The sequence below is a fragment of the Aulostomus chinensis genome, chromosome 2, assembly GCF_037954235.1.
Source record: "Aulostomus chinensis isolate RoL2024-O1b breed Wild chromosome 2, RoL_Achi_v1.0, whole genome shotgun sequence".
NCBI lineage: Eukaryota > Metazoa > Chordata > Actinopteri > Syngnathiformes > Aulostomidae > Aulostomus > Aulostomus chinensis.
This window is the reverse complement of record NC_141321.1, coordinates 14088905-14107508: the sequence shown is the minus strand read 5'-3', so window position 1 is coordinate 14107508 and position 18604 is coordinate 14088905. Positions and strand designations below refer to the sequence as shown.

Here is an 18604-nt window from a genome sequence, read left to right as displayed (position 1 = left end):
AAATATATCTAAAAATATAAAATCACAATGCTAGTGTGCGTTTTGCACATGTGGGTGCTAAGTTAAGAGTTGAAGCTGTTGCTTTTGCTGTTGAGTCTGCAGTGATAAAAAAGGCAGCCAGCAAATCAAGGACACTTTATCTCATATACACCATATATGGACAAACACTACTGTCAAACTACTACAGTATCACAAGTCACACGTACAAGGTTACAAATATCAGCTCAATACCTTCATTGTTTACAAAAATATACAGCCAGGTAAACACAAACACGTTTCAAAAGAGGATGACCGCATCTCCGCTGCACTTACATACGGGGTAGTGACAATATTATGTTGCTGTTAGTAAGGAAATAGTTCATCAACACAGCCAATGTTGCAGCAAGTGTGAGTTTAAGTTTAGTCAGTGCTGAGTCAGCAGTATTATTTTGTCAGCACAGCTTCAATAAATGTATCTACCCTTTAGTGTCTGGGACTTTGGGTACCTGGGCCCAGATAAATGGCCTCTTCAGTCCTCATTTCATGATGCTTTAAATTAAAATGTAATCAAACAGCATTGAAACAAGGGCAGCTGAACAAGAGCAACAGCAAAAACACAATATTAACAAACGATCACCTTTTATATTGAACATTTAGTAAACAGTTGCTTATTTACACGTGGCAGCACACACGCTCACTTTGGAGTAACGGCTGTGTCCAACTCTGCTTTGGTTGGGTCTCCCAAATAATCCTGGCTCCTTCATGGATGCTCCACTATGTCCACTTGTTTACTGCTGGATAGAAGGTACTCCAGAAGGAAACGGGTATTTAGTGTGGATACTCTTGAAGTGTTAACAAAGTAGTATACTGTATAGTAGGTGATAGTGAAGTAAGGTTCAAGTGTTAAATGTTAGTGATGTTTTGGATGACATGTTTACCTGATATTTCCACCCCCCTGGTGATACTTTTAATTAACATTTAATTTTCTTTGGAAGGCTTTAGCTCTCCTATGACCGTCACTGAGACAGCACCGGTGTCCTCATATACCTCCTGCTCTCATCACACCGAGATGAATGCGCTCATTGTTGGAGGCGTACAGCCTTCTTCTTGGCTTTCGAGGGGATACTAACCGGGTCCCACTGGGCGAGACGGTCCAGGTCGTACATTAGTTCAGTGTTAGCCCAGCTGATGCGTATATGTGGCAGCCAGTGACAGAAACCGAGTAGTGATGACATCATCATTAGACAGCATCGCAGGCAGGAACCCCAGCAGGAGTCTACATAGTTGAGGTGTGAGTGTCATCCATTGCTCCATTCATCAGTACTCATTCTCATTCATTGGGTTTCACAGACAGTTGCTCCTTGCCTACTTTTAATACTCCAAACTCAATTTTATTGTCTTTCACCAGTTCGTTAATACGCTCAGACTGCTCCATCTCCATGGCTCCCAGGCCATCAGACGATGAGGGAATCCCGGCTGAGGAGAGTGTTCTGCTGAGGATAAGAACAGCACAAGGACATCTGTAGTGAGTTGGCATGATAATAACTTTAACACTGGCGTTACCAGATAGTGGACATTAACCACACAGGGTTATTGTAGTGAAGCAAACCAGGGACAAACTACATTTCAACTTCATTCAAACTATTCAAGGCTGTAAATCTGGTCTAGTCAATCAATGTTTATCAAACGAGATGTTTTTTTTTTATGTTGAATGCCGTTTGGCCCCAGGTTCGGCAGTGAGGAGAGTGGAGTTATGGTGTTATTGCAGGGTAGTTGGATACAGAACAGAGTATTCTACCTAGCTCTCATTCTGGTAGCATCTGAACCTGACCTGTCGAGGGTAAACAACAAGACTTAGGCCTACAAACATTTTAAACATAAAGGCAGAGTTTCTCAACCTCAGGGCTGGGTCCCCTATTTCCGGTTTTAATCAATACTATAATCATATGATACATTTGTAATACAAAGCAGGTTTGAAATAAGTTTTCTGTTTAATCCACTTGGAGCCCTCCCCCTTCCCTCAATGCTCCTGAAAACAGATCACTCAAATATGCCCTAATCTGAATCACATGATTAACATAACTCTTTGTGTAGGAGTTTGGGACCTAAACCTGAGGTTGACTGGTAAGAGAGGCTGAGAGAAACCTGCTGAACAAAGTCAAACACATGCTTGCTGTTCGAGCTCTCATGGTACCATCCTGTTGTTTTATTGGTAGGAGAAGTGGTTACCTTATCAACCATCCACAACCCCCCCCCCCCCCCCCACACACACACACATACACATCATAGATGCAAGGTGTGCTGCATTACTATGGCAACCAGCTACAGTATATTCACAATGTAACAGTGTTCAACATGTGGTGCTTTGGTGTTTATTGTATATTTCTTCTGTTCAGAAAGGAGATGAAACAAGTAATGCACTCTAATGCAATGCTAACAGTGAGGCTACCATTAGCATCAGGCTCTCAGCAGGATTACCTTTTTAGGTTTTTATTCACAAAATTTGGCAGAGCAGTGCAACATGGGCAAAGGACATACCAAGTACATTTTTGGGAAGATGCTTGATTTGATAACCTTTTTAATGACTTTTAAAATTAATGTTATCATATGAATACCACTTTCTTTGCACATACCATGCAAATGATGAGCTGCCCTGTACTGGAGATGCACAACGACTTACGCTTAGCAGACATTATATGTTTGCACCATCTTGAACAGAATATCAATCAATCCAGCTTGAAGTCTCGTGTATATCAAATATTACAATGTATCTGTAAGGAATTATTTTGTATTCGGTTGATGTTTTTATGCAGTTTTGTCCAGAAAGTGTAGAAGCATTTTTTTAATCTTTACATGAGGCATGTTGAGTGATGAGCCTGGCTTCGCTGGAACCCTCAAAAATGTAAACAGGATCAAGTGGAAATATACAGTATCACGGGGGTTAAATACTGTATAGTTAGCCTGGTATAAATCACTTAGACCCAAAGGGGGTTAATAAAACAGAAAGTTGCAACATAATCTCGCTGCTATTGGTCTGCTTGTTAGCATCAGTAGCATCCAATCGGACAATACATTGAAAGGGTAACTCACCACTTTGCGGGACTTGTCTCTGGGCTCTTCCTGGCGAATGTGCTGGGACATTGCAGCGGGTTGAGAAGAGCGAGTGTGTGCTGGGGGTGGCCGTGGTGATGGTCGGTCAGTTCTGCTTCGTTCAGTATTTGAGTAAGGCGGCAGAGAATCTGTTTCAGGTCTGTTACTAGGTGAGCGGCTGCAGTGCCGGCTAGATTCCCCGCTGCTCTTTTTCGAGCTGCCCTTTGAGGGTGTGTCTGAATCTTCCTCTCCCCGCGGCCCACCCTTCCCCTGGCTCACAACTCTCAATGTAGCCTTACGCTCCAACAGACTGTTCAGGAATGTACCATCATAGTCCTTCTCTTGAGAAGAAGTTGATGGTGGACTGACTCTGGGAGGAGGCGGAACAGGGCGCTCACAGTCCCAGGTGCCCCTCCTCTTTTTGGGGGAAGGAAGTGGGCTAATGTTATGTCTATTTTTCTTGTTTCGTCTGGGATGGTCTTCACAGTCACTGTTTTCTCCAAGGTCATTTTGATCATTGTAATAATGCTGCGGTGGACCATCCCGGTGGGACGGATATCGACTGAACTCCAGAAGCTCCATATCATAGTCTTCATCGACCCTTTTATCCGCCCCTCTGCCTCCTCGCTGTTTGTAGGAGGCAGCAAACTCCTCCAGCTCATCAAGTGAGCCAGTGCGTCCTGCGGTACGGTACGTCTTTCTTTGCAGATGTTCTGAGCGAGGGTTCCACCTGAAAGATATAAAGTGAGCCAAGAGAGGGGACACAAGAGTAGAGACATCAAGGTGGGTACAGTGTTTGTATGTGTAATGTATACACAGAATCTGCATCCATGAGTATCTACCTGTTTGGGTTTTCTTCCCTCTGTTGCCGCTGATTACGGCAATGCCTGCGGGACTGAGAAGAGGATGGGGGATCGTCACTGTAACGGCCTGATGGTGGGGGCTCGTCCAAGCAGCGACGGGGCTCTGAATCAGTGTCATCACGATATCGCTGGGGTGAAGGAGGATTCTCACGGTAACGCTGTGGCTCTGGACTGCAGTTGTCACGGTAGTGTTTGGGTTCAGGCTGATGGTTGTCGTCAGGGATGGCTGGAAGAGCTTTCTTCTGAACATTGCGGAATGTTTGGCGAAAGCCAGTTTCTCCCTCGTGGAGGGAACTCAGCTCGGACAAGCTACAGGCTGGACAGGTCAAAGCCAATTCATGAATGAATGAATTAATGCCTGATTAAACAGGGTCAAGAGACAAAAACAGAAGGAAACTCCAAGAGTGCAGAGCCAGAGTCAAGATTTGATTACACAAAGTGTTGAGAGATGCTAAAACAAATGATTCTAGGTATGCACATGCACTACAATGAATATCTGGTAGTGAACTCAACAGGCAGAGATTGAATGTAGAGAGGCAGGCTGAGACAAGCTAAAACAGAAAGAAAGACAGTAACGATCATATAAATAGAACAGCATGCAGTGTCTAAGGACTGCACCAGCATGCTTCAGAGGATCTTGAAGGCATTTGGAGGGTAAAGCCACAGGACGGGTTCATGAAGCTTACACTGGTGGCTGATGGACCTGGCAGGGTTGAAGTGAGCCAGTTGGTTCTCTACATATTGTAGCACCCTGAGAGAGTCCTGATCCTGAGGTGAAGGCAAGCGGTAGGGAAGCCCTACAGGATGCACTGGTACTGGAGATAAACACTTCTCATCAGGATCGGGGAACTTCTCTTTGTTTGTGTTCATTTGTTGTGGTTTAAAGACTTCTTTGCTATCTTTGCACATTTGCTATTTAAGTCTTCTGTCTTGTTATTATTATATCTAACCAAAATACAAAATACCAGCATAAAAACTGTTGCATGATATTATCTGTTTTTATGTGACAAAGCACACTTTTTTAACACAGCAGTTGAGCTAAATATACAAAGGCAACATTTTATGATCAAAAAACATAAACCACTCTGATGGTATTTCATAAGGTGTATCATTTAAATTTTGAAAATACAGATTTGCCTTCTAAAAAAGAGTAAGATATCACCTGCTGTTAGTAAGCTCCCATCTGAAGGTGGAATGGATGACATCTTGTCCACCAAGGAAGGGGGAGCGATGGGGACCATGGCTGGGACACCAGAGACAAAGTATGGGGGGTAGGCAGGTGTTTGAGGGGTGGAGGTACCAGTCTTGATGCCCTTACCTGCCTCATACACTAAAATAGTGACACACAACCCATCAAAGACTGTGAAAACAGGCACTTCTATCTATCTATCTATCTATCTATCTATCTATCTATCTATCTATCTATCTATCTATCTATCTATCTATCTATCTATCTGCCCATCAATCGATGTGTGTGTGTTTATACTCACAGTGTCTGGGGCAGCAGCAAGTGTCAGGGCAGCACCAGCAGCTCACATAGCAGCAGCAGGAGTGAGGACAACACTGACACCAACACACCCCCACTAACAGTAGGAATAGCACGCTGCCCAGTGCTACAGCCGCCACAAACACCCACTCTGGAAGTACAGACATCACATAATGCAGCACTTAAATTAGTACCAACACACCGGAAATGTCTGACCCTACACAGAAACCATCAGAATTCATTACAACAGCAATTTTAAACAGTGTTCGTAAGGATAGGCTATCATCGACAGTTAAAATCCCTGCAGCAGAACTAGATATTGTCTTTTTTGATTCTGTGCATTAGTTGCTCAGACGTTCTGGTGTGTTACGCTACGCAAATGTAGCCTTGAGCTGACGACCAGCATGGTACAAGGCTCACCCCACACCCACACTTTTAATGTTCAACATCCCACTTAGAAGTTAAGTTTAGTTCTGTATCTGAAGGTGCACCTTTGAAAAACAGAGAGGGTACAAAGTGAACTGAAGTGTACACAAACCTTTAGCTACTACCTCTGAGTGTCTTGTAATCAACTGCAATCAATTCCGAGAAGTCGTAAAGCCACTAAACACTCCTTTTAAGACGCTGTCAATGAATGAGGTTTATACTTCAGTCATTAAGCTCTATTTTAGACTATTCAGTCTTGATTTGAAAATTACTCATGAGAAAATTGGACAATTATGGAAGCATACTTAAAAATGGCAAAATACACATTACAGTTACACAAGTAGCTTGCTTAAGTTGACGAACTAAAATGAGAAAAATAATGAAAATTCCATTATTACAGCTGAACACCAAGAAATACATATTTGAAAAAGATATAATGTATAATGTTCCTTGATATAAGGTATTTCCTGTTGAATCAGGATATTGAGAAAGTCACATCATCTATCTGAATCAATGTATCAACCAAATATCAAACGATCCAGGTGCAGATGTAACAAATATTTTCACACATTCTCTGTGGGTGACATTCTACAAAGAGTTAGCTTGTTGCAAACCATCAGTTTGACCTTTGCTTGTATGTAAATGTTCATATTATTTTACTTACTTCTGGTATAGACAGGCAATCTTAAACTGCTATTTTACCTCTTTTCACAACATTATTTGTGTACTGAAAAGTTGTACATATTATAATTACATCACTTTTGAAAGATTATTCCTAAAATTGGAAGAGAATGTTTAGTTTGTATTCATGCCTTTATAAAAATGTAACAGAATCAACTGCAGACACCTGTAACCAACCAAACCAGAATAATCAGAGCTTTGCTTCTATGAATCAATGAAGGATAGCATGCATATTATTTTCCTCCTTTCCAAATGAAATCTGAACCAGAAACAAGTAGATTTTGTTCTGGTAGTATAGACTGCTGAAGTAAAGAATACCTTGAGCAGATAAACTTAGATTTATCTATCTATGAGGACAAAGGCAAGGAGGCAGAGGAAGATAAGGAAACACTTAACAATGTAAATCCAAGGACAACATTCTCGCTCTGAACACACCAGCCCATACACACACAGGAAAACTGATTTTGCTACAGGAAGGAAAGGGACAGTTCATGCTGCTCTGCAAGATACCAACGATTTGGCTGTTACAACAAATGAGCTTGTAATGTGATCTCCTTTACAAACATTTACACCCCTGCACCCACAGACAGACAGACAGACAGACAGACAGACAGACAGACAGACAGACAGACAGACAGACAGACACACACACACACACACACACACAAACACACACACTGGGAAGGAGATATGGATAACCACAACATGAAAATTTACAACACTAAAACTAGAGATGAGCTTGCAGGAACCATTCTAGCAGAGTGAATCATACCAAGTCACTGTTGGGAGCTACTTTCATACCATCCATCACTTCTTTATCACTCCCCACAAACTCTGTGATGACTAAATGAGTGTTACAGGAATTTGAGGTGACATAAACAAACCTCCCTGCCTGATGATTACTGAGTTATTACAGGGTAGATGATGATGTGGGATGGCATGTTAACCACCAACATAAATAACTTTAATGACCATAATAGCTGTTTTCCAGCACAGTCCAAGTTAGTGGGAGCTGGGGAGCAGAGGCCAGCTCATTGTCGGACAGGAGGGGATCAGTGTGAGGGCTTGAAATGCATTCCAAAAAACAAAGCAAACACCTGTTGCATTTACTGATGAGAAAATACGTTTGACAGTGTAAGAGCAGTTAGCACAGAAAGGAACCATTGAACAGGGTGGAAAACTGAAAAAAAAGTTTGCAACTTATGTGTCAAACTTAGTCACATTTCCTCCAAATATCCTCTTCTAAATGGCAAATGTATTAAAAAATCCACCCCTGCTAGAACCTCCTACCACCATCCAAATGGTTCCTACACCTGTGTTAGAGCAGTAAGCAGAGTTTGTATTAGGGAAAAGAGCCAGGTGAGGGGGAGGACACACTATGCCCCTACCTGGCATAATCTTCAATTCAAACTCTGGCAGGAGATCTTCAGGCACACCTGAGAAACCTGGAGAGAGGCAGAGCACAGGTGACGAGGAGAGGAGAGGGAATGAGGTTGATACAACTTGGAATTACGGATCCAAAGAAAGTTATGTGAGCAGCAGCATGCTTGTAGAGGAAAAGAACTGAGCAACACAAAGAGAGCCACCGAGAGAGAATATGAGCAAAGTGAGGGAGGAGATGTTCAACAGCAGCATGCATGCACATTTATGGTCTCTCCATCAAAAACATGTTTGAATTCAAGACCTTGAAGGTGAGGCAGCTAAACAGAATTCATCCCTGTCACCATTAATTGTCCCAGCCTGAGGGGGACCGGGGCCAGCGCATGCCCCCATTGGTCCACTGTTCAAATTTGGCAACAACTTGCCACTACAGGTACCTTGTTAAAACAAACTGGAAATGTGGCATTTTTTGGCAGCAATCAGTCCTATTAACACCAAACTTGTCTCAGTGTGTTTAGTGTCCCATTGAGTATCACAATGTCACAAAAATGTAAAAATAATACAAACCTACCATTGTCACAGGGAGTTTGGACTACGTTTAACACTGCCCGCAGGTCTAGGCTACACTTGAGTTTTCCATCCATGACAAAGGAGTATTGTCAGGAAGCTAACATGGATGCTGCAAACAGGCAGGAGCTGTGAAAATCACAGGTGGGTTCTTCAGACACTGAAACTTTGTATCTTCACTGTCTGGACAAAGATGATGTCACTGACCATGAACAATAACTTGAGCACCATCAAATCTCAGTCACTCCATTAGATACATGATCCCATTTAATGATGGAAGTCTTAATGCCCTTAGTGTTTTATTTGTGGATTTAACCAGCAATTGCTTTAAGTTGTTTTCTCTCTTAAATTATGTCAGCAAGTTTTCTTACTGCTGCTGGTGTTGTATTCTATAATGCTACTTCTGAGAGGTTCTATACAAATAAACTTATTTAATTAAGTCCTGTGTCAGATTCACCAGTTCTACTAATAGTTTCTTTCTGGTTCTCTGTTTTTCCCCCAGTGACAAGTCAATAGGCCTTTTTCACTGCAGCCATTCAGCTCCACCCAACAACTTCTGCTCCAATGAAACACTGCCTGGCCATGGCTTCTGGTTGAAGTCCAACTAAGTGCAAGAAGTAATAAAAATTAATGATTATAAATAAGTCCTGACACAATATATATATATATAGCACACAAACACGCATACACACGTGTGTGTGTGTGTGTGTGTGTGTGTGTGTGTGTGTGTGTGTGTGTGCGTGTGCTTGACTATTTCAAGAATGAGAAGTCCTTGAAAGCTATTGCTATCTTTGGTATCTTGCCACTGTTTTGTCTCTTTGCACATTGCCAGTGGTGAGCTAACATCATTTAAAGGGTACAGGCGTGCCATCAGCTGGTTTGTGTGAGTATGAAAGCTGAAGCAGCGTGGAAAATGTAAAAGCCAGTCGATGAGAATGATACTGGTGTTTCACAGCCCCTAAAGTGATGGTGAACTGTAGGGAGGAGAGGAGGAGAATCAGAGAGCAGGCTTTACTATCCTGGCTTGCCCCCAACTCACAGTTCACATACCTCACTCAATGTCTTTCTGGAGGGCTAAATCTGTTCTTTGCTGGATTTAGAAACAAAAAAAAAAGAAGCGACTAAAAATACTTTGGGAGGCAGCTGAATCATCACATGAATTCAAACAAGAAGGTGCTGGAATTTGTGGTATTTGAATTTAAACACATCAAACAATAAATTTCTAAACTTTTGTCTGTTGGGTTTTTTTTCGTGCTCCCCTGCTCATGCATTTGATGGCAAGTCACTTGAGGAATTCCACCAACCCCTTGATTTGCCTGCAGGCTGGTGATTCACTGCGATTGACTTTCAAATATCTTTGCTTGTTTGACCATTTCTGGTGTTCCAGGCAGGTGGTATTCGTACACTGTAACATATTTACTGTTAGCATGAAAAATAATACTTAGTTGTCATATTTTGGCCCCAAGTAAACACTTTATCTTCACGTTAGTACAGGAGCCAGGACTCATGGGGAGCTAAAACCATTTTCTGCATAGTTACACACTTAGATGAAGCAGACTTACTGTCTGACGGTTGTCTGCCTCTGCCAACTAACCCAGTCGCAGGTTCCATCCATTTTGGCCAGACTCATATCACCTACTGTATGTACTGAAGTTTTTAAGAATTTGATAAAAGTATGAAATACGGTACATCAGGCAAATACTTAAGATAATGTCATGACTGTTGTAGCAGATTGATTCTATCATAATCAACCTGCTACTTCTCTCGCTGGCAAACATCTGCATCACTAAGTTTTACTTCTATGAGCAACAACACCCCCTCCAGGCATGTAAAGTGCCAGATAAATGATCATGATCATTTATCATCATATAACAGAGTAATCTGATCCTTGTTTATTTATTGTTTGTTCTCCCTGTTCTTTGTTAAATCATATATTCACCTGTGTATTTGATATAAAGCACTGTTTCACTATAAATAGTTCATATAAAGTGCTCACTTGAGTCACATTTTGCACAAATGGAAACACCGCAGCTACAACAATGTTAAGAGGAAAGAAGATTCTACTCATCCCTCTCTTATCAGCCCGAGTTCCAGTGGTCATCATCAGTTGAGTGTTTCACATGGTGTCATCCTCCATCTATTGTGTCACAGAGCTCTGCTGTCACTCCTCCACCACATCATTAAATCAACCCTGTCTTCTTTTCTCTGAAGCCATTTGCCCAAAAGACAAAAGAACCCCTGAACCATTCACGGTGGCCCCAACTGTTGTTATGGAAACACAAGTGCCTCTACACCAAAACCAGGAGATACAGCTTACTTGCAAGGCGCATATTTTGGGCCCCTCATCATAGATTAAGACAGCCAAGAGGAACTCATGCAGGTGAATTTTGTCATCTTTATGTATCTGTAGCTTAATCTTGTCCTCTCAAGATCAGAGACACATTCACACAGAGAAGCAGCTAAACTAAACAGATAACAGCTTTCCGTACTTGGAAACTATAAAAGCTCTTCATCCATTACATGCTGCTTTTGTGTGTGTGTCTTTATGCGCATACACATAAGTCTTTGAGTGCCAGACAAACAAAAGTTCAGCTGGACTGAATTGGAGCAGCAAGCCACGTAGCCTCTCAGCTGTTGCTATGGCAACATTTGTAACAGATAAGTACACAGTACTGTAAAGATACAACAAACTACAAATACTTTTATAATGTGGGGCACACACACACAGACACATACAGACAAACAGACACACCATAATTACTCTGCAGGGGCTGTGTTTAAAAACCTTGTGTTATACAGTATTAAAACATATATAATGGGTGGACACAGTTACTATGACTACAGATGAGGCCAGACAGCCAAAGAAGTGCCACTGCTTGTTATAAATCAGCTCATTAATGAGGTTGTATTGTTCTGTCAGTGATGAATAGGTCAGCTTCTGAATGCCATGTTATGCAACAGCAGCTCAGAAATAAATCCAATTTAAATTAGGAAATTTTGTGTCCCCAATTACTTTTACATGAGGGTTTGGTCAGACTTTAGTCAGGAATCTCAATTACAGTGATGCCTAAGTGTGAATGGTTTGTCAGTCTGCTATTGACCAACATAAGATGATAGGACGTCACTGGACTCAATACAACATTGTTTGGGTTGGTTAACTGTGTAAAAGTTCAAGATCAACAGGACAAAGGTCCACGATGATCTGCAAACCTGCCAGAGCCCCTCGCAGCTTGCATCAAAACTAGAGACCCATTCATGCATTTGCTAGTACTTGAAAAGCTTTATGTGAAAACAACTGAGGTACAACATAGATTATATTATGTTTCAAGCATGACCCGAATCCTTTGAATATACTTTCAGGTTCATGACTAAAATTATTTACAGGTGCCTGAGGAAGAATGGCATCTTACCCAGAACCAGCAGTTCCACAGAAGCTTCATTCGGTCCCTCTAGATCATCAGATATAACCACTTTACAGATGTAAACTCCACTGTCTCCCCAATGGACCTCTCCAATGCGCAGGTCTGCCTCTGTGAGAGAAAAAAAAGAAAGGTAAAAAACATCAACAACATTGTTTTAGTCTGCTGGGAATGTAAATGAATCATAAAAGAAAATGGGAGACATGAAGTGCAAAAGATATGAAGATAATTTTTTTTTCATCTACAACATTTTCTTCATTCCTATCATATAAATATTTTTTTCAAACTGTTCAAGATGGTTGCATATCAACAGACTTAACTGAAGCAGGTATGGGGCCACCCCGTCATTGCATCCATATGTGATTGTTGAATACAATCAAAGGCATCAAACTCTTCAAACAAGAAGTGTATTTTTTCCTGTCAAGAACTCACTAATAGGTGTCTGAAATAGAGACATTTTCCCTCCTGCATCACTTCTTTGTTTTGTGACTGATGAATGCCGAAAGAGGCAGCCATGAATATTTAGTTTGAGTGAAGGGACACTGACAGCTAGAACCAGCAAAACTGTCAAAAAACATCCTTTTAAAAGCTCTCAATAACATTGTCCTTTATAATCCATGTCTTCTTTATCCAGAAATAAACTAAATATCCAAACACTTAAAACACTTTCCACATTCTGGAGACACAAAGATGTTGTGCTGGAGGGAAATATGTCTTTGAGAGCTCAAGACACCCATTTGTGAATACTTGAGGAGGAAAAAATATACTTACTACTATCATTTTAACAGCTTCCTGATTTCAGGAAAAAAAAAAAAATTAATCTGTAGTTGCAAGGATTCCCTTCAAGTCAGTCACTAAAGCGTTGCTGAGGTTGCACACTCATGTTGGATCCATGTCAGGTTTTTCCACCACGTACTCACTGGCCCCAATTTTTCAATGAAACACTACAAAAACAAACAACATAAAACCATGTGACTGCTAGTAATTTTTCATATTTTCTAATTATAGAAGCATGATTACAACCAAATGCCACTTGGTGTGAGTGTTACTAAAACCATTCAGACTCTGGCTCTAGGATTTAATACACAATACAACGCTGCTCCCTCCATTGTAGGGAGGTCAGATGTATAAATACAGCAGACAGGAATTGGGTTGTATAATTCATTTCCTTTTCCTGCTTGCCAAGGAAGGGGGAGGAGAAACAGGCTGACCGGAATGCACCACTATGACCAGTCTTGACTTCAACGCCAGCATCATTCAGCATTTAAATGACACTTTATCTCAAATCAACTCAGTTTTCTGTCAAAGGTTTGTTGATAGGATAATAATAACACCCTCTACATGAAAGACACAGTGTGAATGAGTGTGCTTGTGTTAGAAGTTTGAGAAACAGAACACCTCCTCCATGCATGCTGGGCCCACTCATCCATACATAGGTATGGATGAGTGGGCGTCTCTCAAGGCAACATCGTCAAACCATTCCCTTTATTGTCTTTTCACATTACTGCAGTTTAGTTGCAAAGGGACAGAAAACCCTTACACAGAGAGAAGCAATGTGTGGTGAGAGTAAAAGTAAAAGCGAGACATTGAAGTACATCAGAGGGAAGGAATAAGAGGTCAGTTTGAATGAGAGGACAGCATGAAAACCATTTCTTTTGTCTATGTTCCTGGCTGGAGAAGAGAAGGTTGATTCTTCACACAGAGCTGGAGCTTCATAAATCTGAGACCTGCAAACAAGGCCACTAGTCTGTCTTCAACGGACACTCACACACATGCTTACACACTGATATTCATAGATAAAAGGAAGATGGGATGAACACAAATTCCTCTGTGTTATCTGCTCTAAGTAGCACAATATGTTGTGTTAGGACTGCATTTGTGATCATGACTTGTAAGCTGAGCGAACAGTCCGACTCTTCAATATATAGGAGCGTCTTATCAATGCCAAACACATTTCTCAATTGATTCATTAACTAGGTTAACAGTTTCCCAATTACTTTATGGTCTCACTCACGAATTTCAAGTCCTCTCCAATGCAGATGGATGTTCATTTTAAAATTATTGTTCCATTTAGAGTCAAATTAGTCTTGGTCACTAGAGGAACATGGTGGGTATAAGCTGGCTCTGCCATTCTCCTCCACTTCTGCTGTTTGCATGCTGCTTTTTTCAAAGTCCCTCTCGCTACAGGGGATAACAACAAACTCTGAGCTAGCATGCAAGTAGCAACCTACACTATGAAAATAGAAAGGACTGTAGAATAATCCAAGTCTGCTGGGCTATTTCACCAAATTAAGGGGTACAACAAATACGAATCTTAAAATAATTGTCAAAGTTATTTTTTGACAAAAAAATTGTTTTTTGCTTAAATCAACTCATGATGATGTTTTGTCTCCAGTTTATTGTGTTTTCTGAAAAAATAGACAAAATGACTTAGGTGATTGTTTTAAGAAGGCGTTGATAATTTTAAAAAATGTTCCCCGTATAGAACATGGTGGCCTGTTACTGTTGTTTTGCAAGTGCACCGTCACTGCATCCTGGCTGTCAGAATAGAGGCGTAGCAATGCTCCACGTGGAGAGAACTGAACGTTTACTTTATTTTAGGTGACAGACCAAAACAGATTTGGTTATGGGAAAGTGTGATGGTAAGTTTGTCATTATATTCAGACATTTTAAAGACAGTAAAGACAGTCACAGATGATTCAGTATTGATGCATTAAGTTCTTATTGATCAATAATGTGTGTGTGTGTGTGTGTGTGTGTGTGTGTGAGTGAGAGAGAGAGAGAGAGAGAGAGAGAGAGATATGTCACAGAGCAACAAAGTGATCATATCATGCTAGCTGCTTCACCACAGAGATATTTCTCCAAACTGACGTGCCAACTGCAGGCAGGTGAAGGTGAATTCGAGCTAAAGCTGGTGGCTAAGACTCATCTTCTAGCACTACAGTCAAGCGTCGGCCCAGATACGCAGCAGCTGTGTAAATTTAAAAGATTTCTGAGTGCTCCTTACTATTAATGATGGAGATGTCTCTGTTCTTGTAGTACTCTGACAGTGTGACTGAGGATCCAGAGATGGAAGCCACAGTTCGGACCGTCCGGCTGTTATCAGAGCAGTCGAGGTAGCCCGCTGTCATCCCGGTCTCGTACCCTCCTCCAGCTCCTCCTGTTCCTCCTGTCAACCCTCCTCCTCCCAGGCTTCCACTCAGGCTATCAGGGAAGCTGAATGAATCCCGTGTGCGATCACGACAGTATGACTTGTAGACCCATTGGACCACAGGTGTCTGGGTGGACACGCTGGTGTACTGACAAGGCAGAACCACCGACTGGAACAGCACAGCATACCTCTTATTCTCTCGTACAAACACATTGACTCCCGAGCAACAACGAGGGAGGACACCTGCAGGAGGGTGAGGAGATAATCAGGATAGATCAGTGAAATATGAACAAGTAAAGGCTACAATAACAAAAAACATTCAGAGTGTGTGAGAAGATCAGAGAATGCTGCAGCTACAAAGGTTTCATTAGTTTTCTTCAGTCTCAAACACACACACACACACACACACACACACACACACACACACACACACTCACAAAAACACAAACACACAAAAACACATACTCAAAAAACCCTACTGATATGCCAGTCCAAACATGTTCCAGTGATAACTGGGGATGTGTAATGAAGGGGATTTAGGGCCAGCAGACAGCATGACTCACACACTGAGTCTGAAAGACACCTGCTCTTGAGGAGGATAAGTTGAATATTTTCCATTTTCTGTTTAAAGGAATGGAATGAAGTCAACCATCAGGCGGTGTGAGGGGATCAAAAAAACAAAGCAGTGTTGAAATAGTTTGAGCTGCTTCTGCTCAGAAAAAGCCCAGTTGGCCCGATGTTATTTTGGAGCCTCTGAAGCTGTAGGACTCCGAGTCACATGATGACCAGGAGCTCCAGCTCACCAATTCAACAGCAACAGAGGAGACATATGAAGAAAAAAAAAACAACACACACACACATACACAATAATACACACCCAGAAACATCTGTGTGTGTGTGTGTGTGTGTGTGTGTGTGTGTGTGTGTGTGTTTGAAGCAGCAGGAGGTGTGATTGAACTGGACCAGTGTACAGAAATGAGGAAGAAGAGGTGAATCCCAAGTTGCTGTGGTTCCTTTTATTGACATTCAAACTGATGGAACGACTAATTTTTATTACTTAGTTAACTGTTACCATGAAGATAATTTAATAATGAAAATAATCAGAACTTCAGCCCCATACAAACAGAATATCCCATGTATCTCTAACCAAAACCATATTGCTACAATGCAAGACAAAAGAAGCATCTTTTCAGTTCACGTGGGCTGAAGCATGAATTCCTCTGGAAGAGATTTTCTTTTACTTCCAAGAAGCCAAAAAGCCAGAAGGTTAGTTTTCCTGAGATCCCATGTTGGGAGCCAATCCTAGCTTTATTATTTTTTAAGAGGAGCCCACCTCCACAGGACAAAATGAAAACAGGAGGAGCGGGGGGGGGGGGGGGTAGCTTTTGTTGTAATAATGGAAGAGAGGCCTTACCTAGGATTTTTGTGGTAGCTGGAGTACAAATATTTGCTGACTTGGTTTGGCCATGTCAGCTTTCATGTGAGGAGAATATCATGTAATACACATAATCTGCAGATTGACTGATTTATCTTGCATGCTGGCAGTCACTGTATAGTTAGATTTTTGGTTTAATTAAAGAGCTACTGATATATTCATTGACAATAAACAACTCTGCTCCTGTATTACACTGTTGAACAGCATGATCATTTGTATTTCATATTTGAAAGTTTTCCCATCGTGCTTGATTTATTAATACATTCAACACATTTGATGACACATTTTAAACGTACTAAATCCATCTACACTCAAGAGCCACTTTATCAGGGAAACTTGTTAGAGCAGATATTTAACTCGCCAACCGGGTGACGGAAATTTTTTATAGAAATATACTGTGAGTGGTCAAGATGAGCTTCTGGAGTTTAAACACACATCTGAATGAGGAAAACTGTGATTTACATGACATTGAATGTGCCATTGCTTATGGTGCCAGACAGGTGGGTTTATTTCATAAACTGCCGCTCCAATTGGATCTACAGTTTTCTGGGCTGCCTAAATGACAGCAGAGGTCAGGGGACAAAGACCAAATGGGTTCCAGATGAGACAAAGCCAGCAAACAACAAACATGGAGAAGAGTGACTGGAATACAAGGTGAACGTTAAGGGGGCAATGCCAGCAGGAGCCCACACTGGTTATCCCTGCTGTCCTTAACGAATCCCTCCAATTACAGAACCTCTGCAGAACATGCCCATCATTTATGACCGCACCAACAAATAAAGTCACGTTTCAGTAGGATAATATCATCTCAGACTGGGTCCTTGACCATGACCATGAGTCCGTTCCTGCCACCATGGCTGTGTACTATCAATACATCTACATCCTCTTGCTACCTGCTCTCTCCTGGGAACCTGAGATAATCGCTACTTGAGCCAAAGCCCTCATGTTCCCCTGATTCTTGACATGGCTCATGGAAAACTTCACCAGGGAAGTAGATAAATTTAGCAAGTTGGACCTCCTAACCCCACCACCCCCAGCTCGGATTATTCCCCCACAAATACGTGGTGGAACAGTCGACTGCAGCACCGCAAGAATAGCGCAAGAAAAAGCCCTGAAAACAAGTTTCACTATGTAATCTTCAGGACAAACTGTTTCCGAGATAACTTGTTTCTGGTTCTAATTCTGGACGAACACCTTCAACTTGCCATTATTATTAATGACGGGAAACAGTATAAATCTAGTTACCATTACACGTTAATTCACTCCAACACACCAGATGAAACACAAAAAACAACAAAGAACTAGAAGAAGTTCGGTTATCCATCTACTTACACAAAACTCTTTAACTTAACAACCTGTTAACCTCAAAGTGGATTCCATCTTTCTTTTTTGTGACTTTCTTTACTGACCTGCGAGGAAAACGATAAATATCCACCACTTCGACGCCAAAAACATTTTCCAAACGCTGGGGGTCAACTTTGGAACAGTTTTGTGTAGGAGAAGGTATTCCGTTCTCCTTCGTTTCATCCCTGGACGTCGTCTCCGCAGACACTTGCTCACTAGCAGTCACATAACGGGACCGAGGCGCTCGACCCGCGAGACCAGGATCAAGCGAATCCACCAACAACTCTGAACTTCCGGCGGTACCTTTCATAATAAAAGCTTTGTTAACAGAGAAGTAACTAAGGGAGACTGTTTATGAAGTTTTTTCGACATACGTATACACACACACACACACACACACACACATATATATATATATATATATATATATATATATATATATATATATATATATACATACACACACACACATACACTTTGGCGTCTTGATATAATTTCTTAACACTTTTGACATGTTAGGAGTACTTTGTTATGGCTGATCTATCTGTTGGCTGATTTATGCACGACTTTCCTCTCAAAATGCAGTAATGCATGTAATAGTGCCATCATTTCCACGACCAAATTACTACTAAACCAATTCAAATAATGAAATAACACTGAAATACTTAGAATACAGAAACGCTCATATTTCTATTAAATGTTTTTTTCGTCACCAACACCCCCCCCCCCACCCAACAAAACAAACTCTAGGTCCCTGTGCTGTACTTCTACTTAAATTTAGCT

General features: G+C 41.4%; 1 protein-coding gene across 5 annotated transcripts; it reads right to left on the bottom strand.

Moving 5' to 3' along the window:
* Window positions 1–120: 120 nt before the first annotated feature.
* Window positions 121–18060, bottom strand: LOC147269153 (immunoglobulin-like domain-containing receptor 2). 5 transcript variants are annotated; one of them, XM_086180209.1, is made up of 10 exons: window positions 17887–18060; window positions 14899–15285; window positions 11883–12002; window positions 7914–7970; window positions 5423–5569; window positions 5095–5262; window positions 4619–4747; window positions 3912–4248; window positions 3070–3799; window positions 121–1472 (listed from the first exon to the last, which is right to left on the bottom strand). In XM_086180209.1, the coding sequence occupies exons 1-10, from the start codon at window positions 18002–18004 to the stop codon at window positions 1434–1436; spliced, it is 2232 nt and encodes a 743-aa protein (XP_086036335.1). In that variant the 5' UTR covers window positions 18005–18060; the 3' UTR covers window positions 121–1433. The 5 variants fall into 5 exon arrangements, with proteins under 5 accessions (XP_086036335.1, XP_086036344.1, XP_086036364.1 ...); XM_086180218.1 differs by having other exon boundaries at window positions 121–1469; XM_086180238.1 differs by lacking the exon at window positions 4619–4747.
* Between the last annotated feature and the right edge of the window lie 544 nt (window positions 18061–18604).

Bases quoted from the DNA above. Each gene is read 5' to 3' on its own strand.
- LOC147269153 (XM_086180209.1), bottom strand. From the start codon at position 18,004: ATGAAACGAAGGAGAACGGAATACCTTCTCCTACACAAAACTGTTCCA. The intron at 12,003-14,898 runs GTAAGGAGCACT...TTTCTCTCACAG, and splicing joins AGACATCTCCATCATTAATA to AGGCAGACCTGCGCATTGGA. The intron at 4,748-5,094 runs GTGATATCTTAC...GTTTATCTCCAG, and splicing joins TGGGAGCTTACTAACAGCAG to TACCAGTGCATCCTGTAGGG.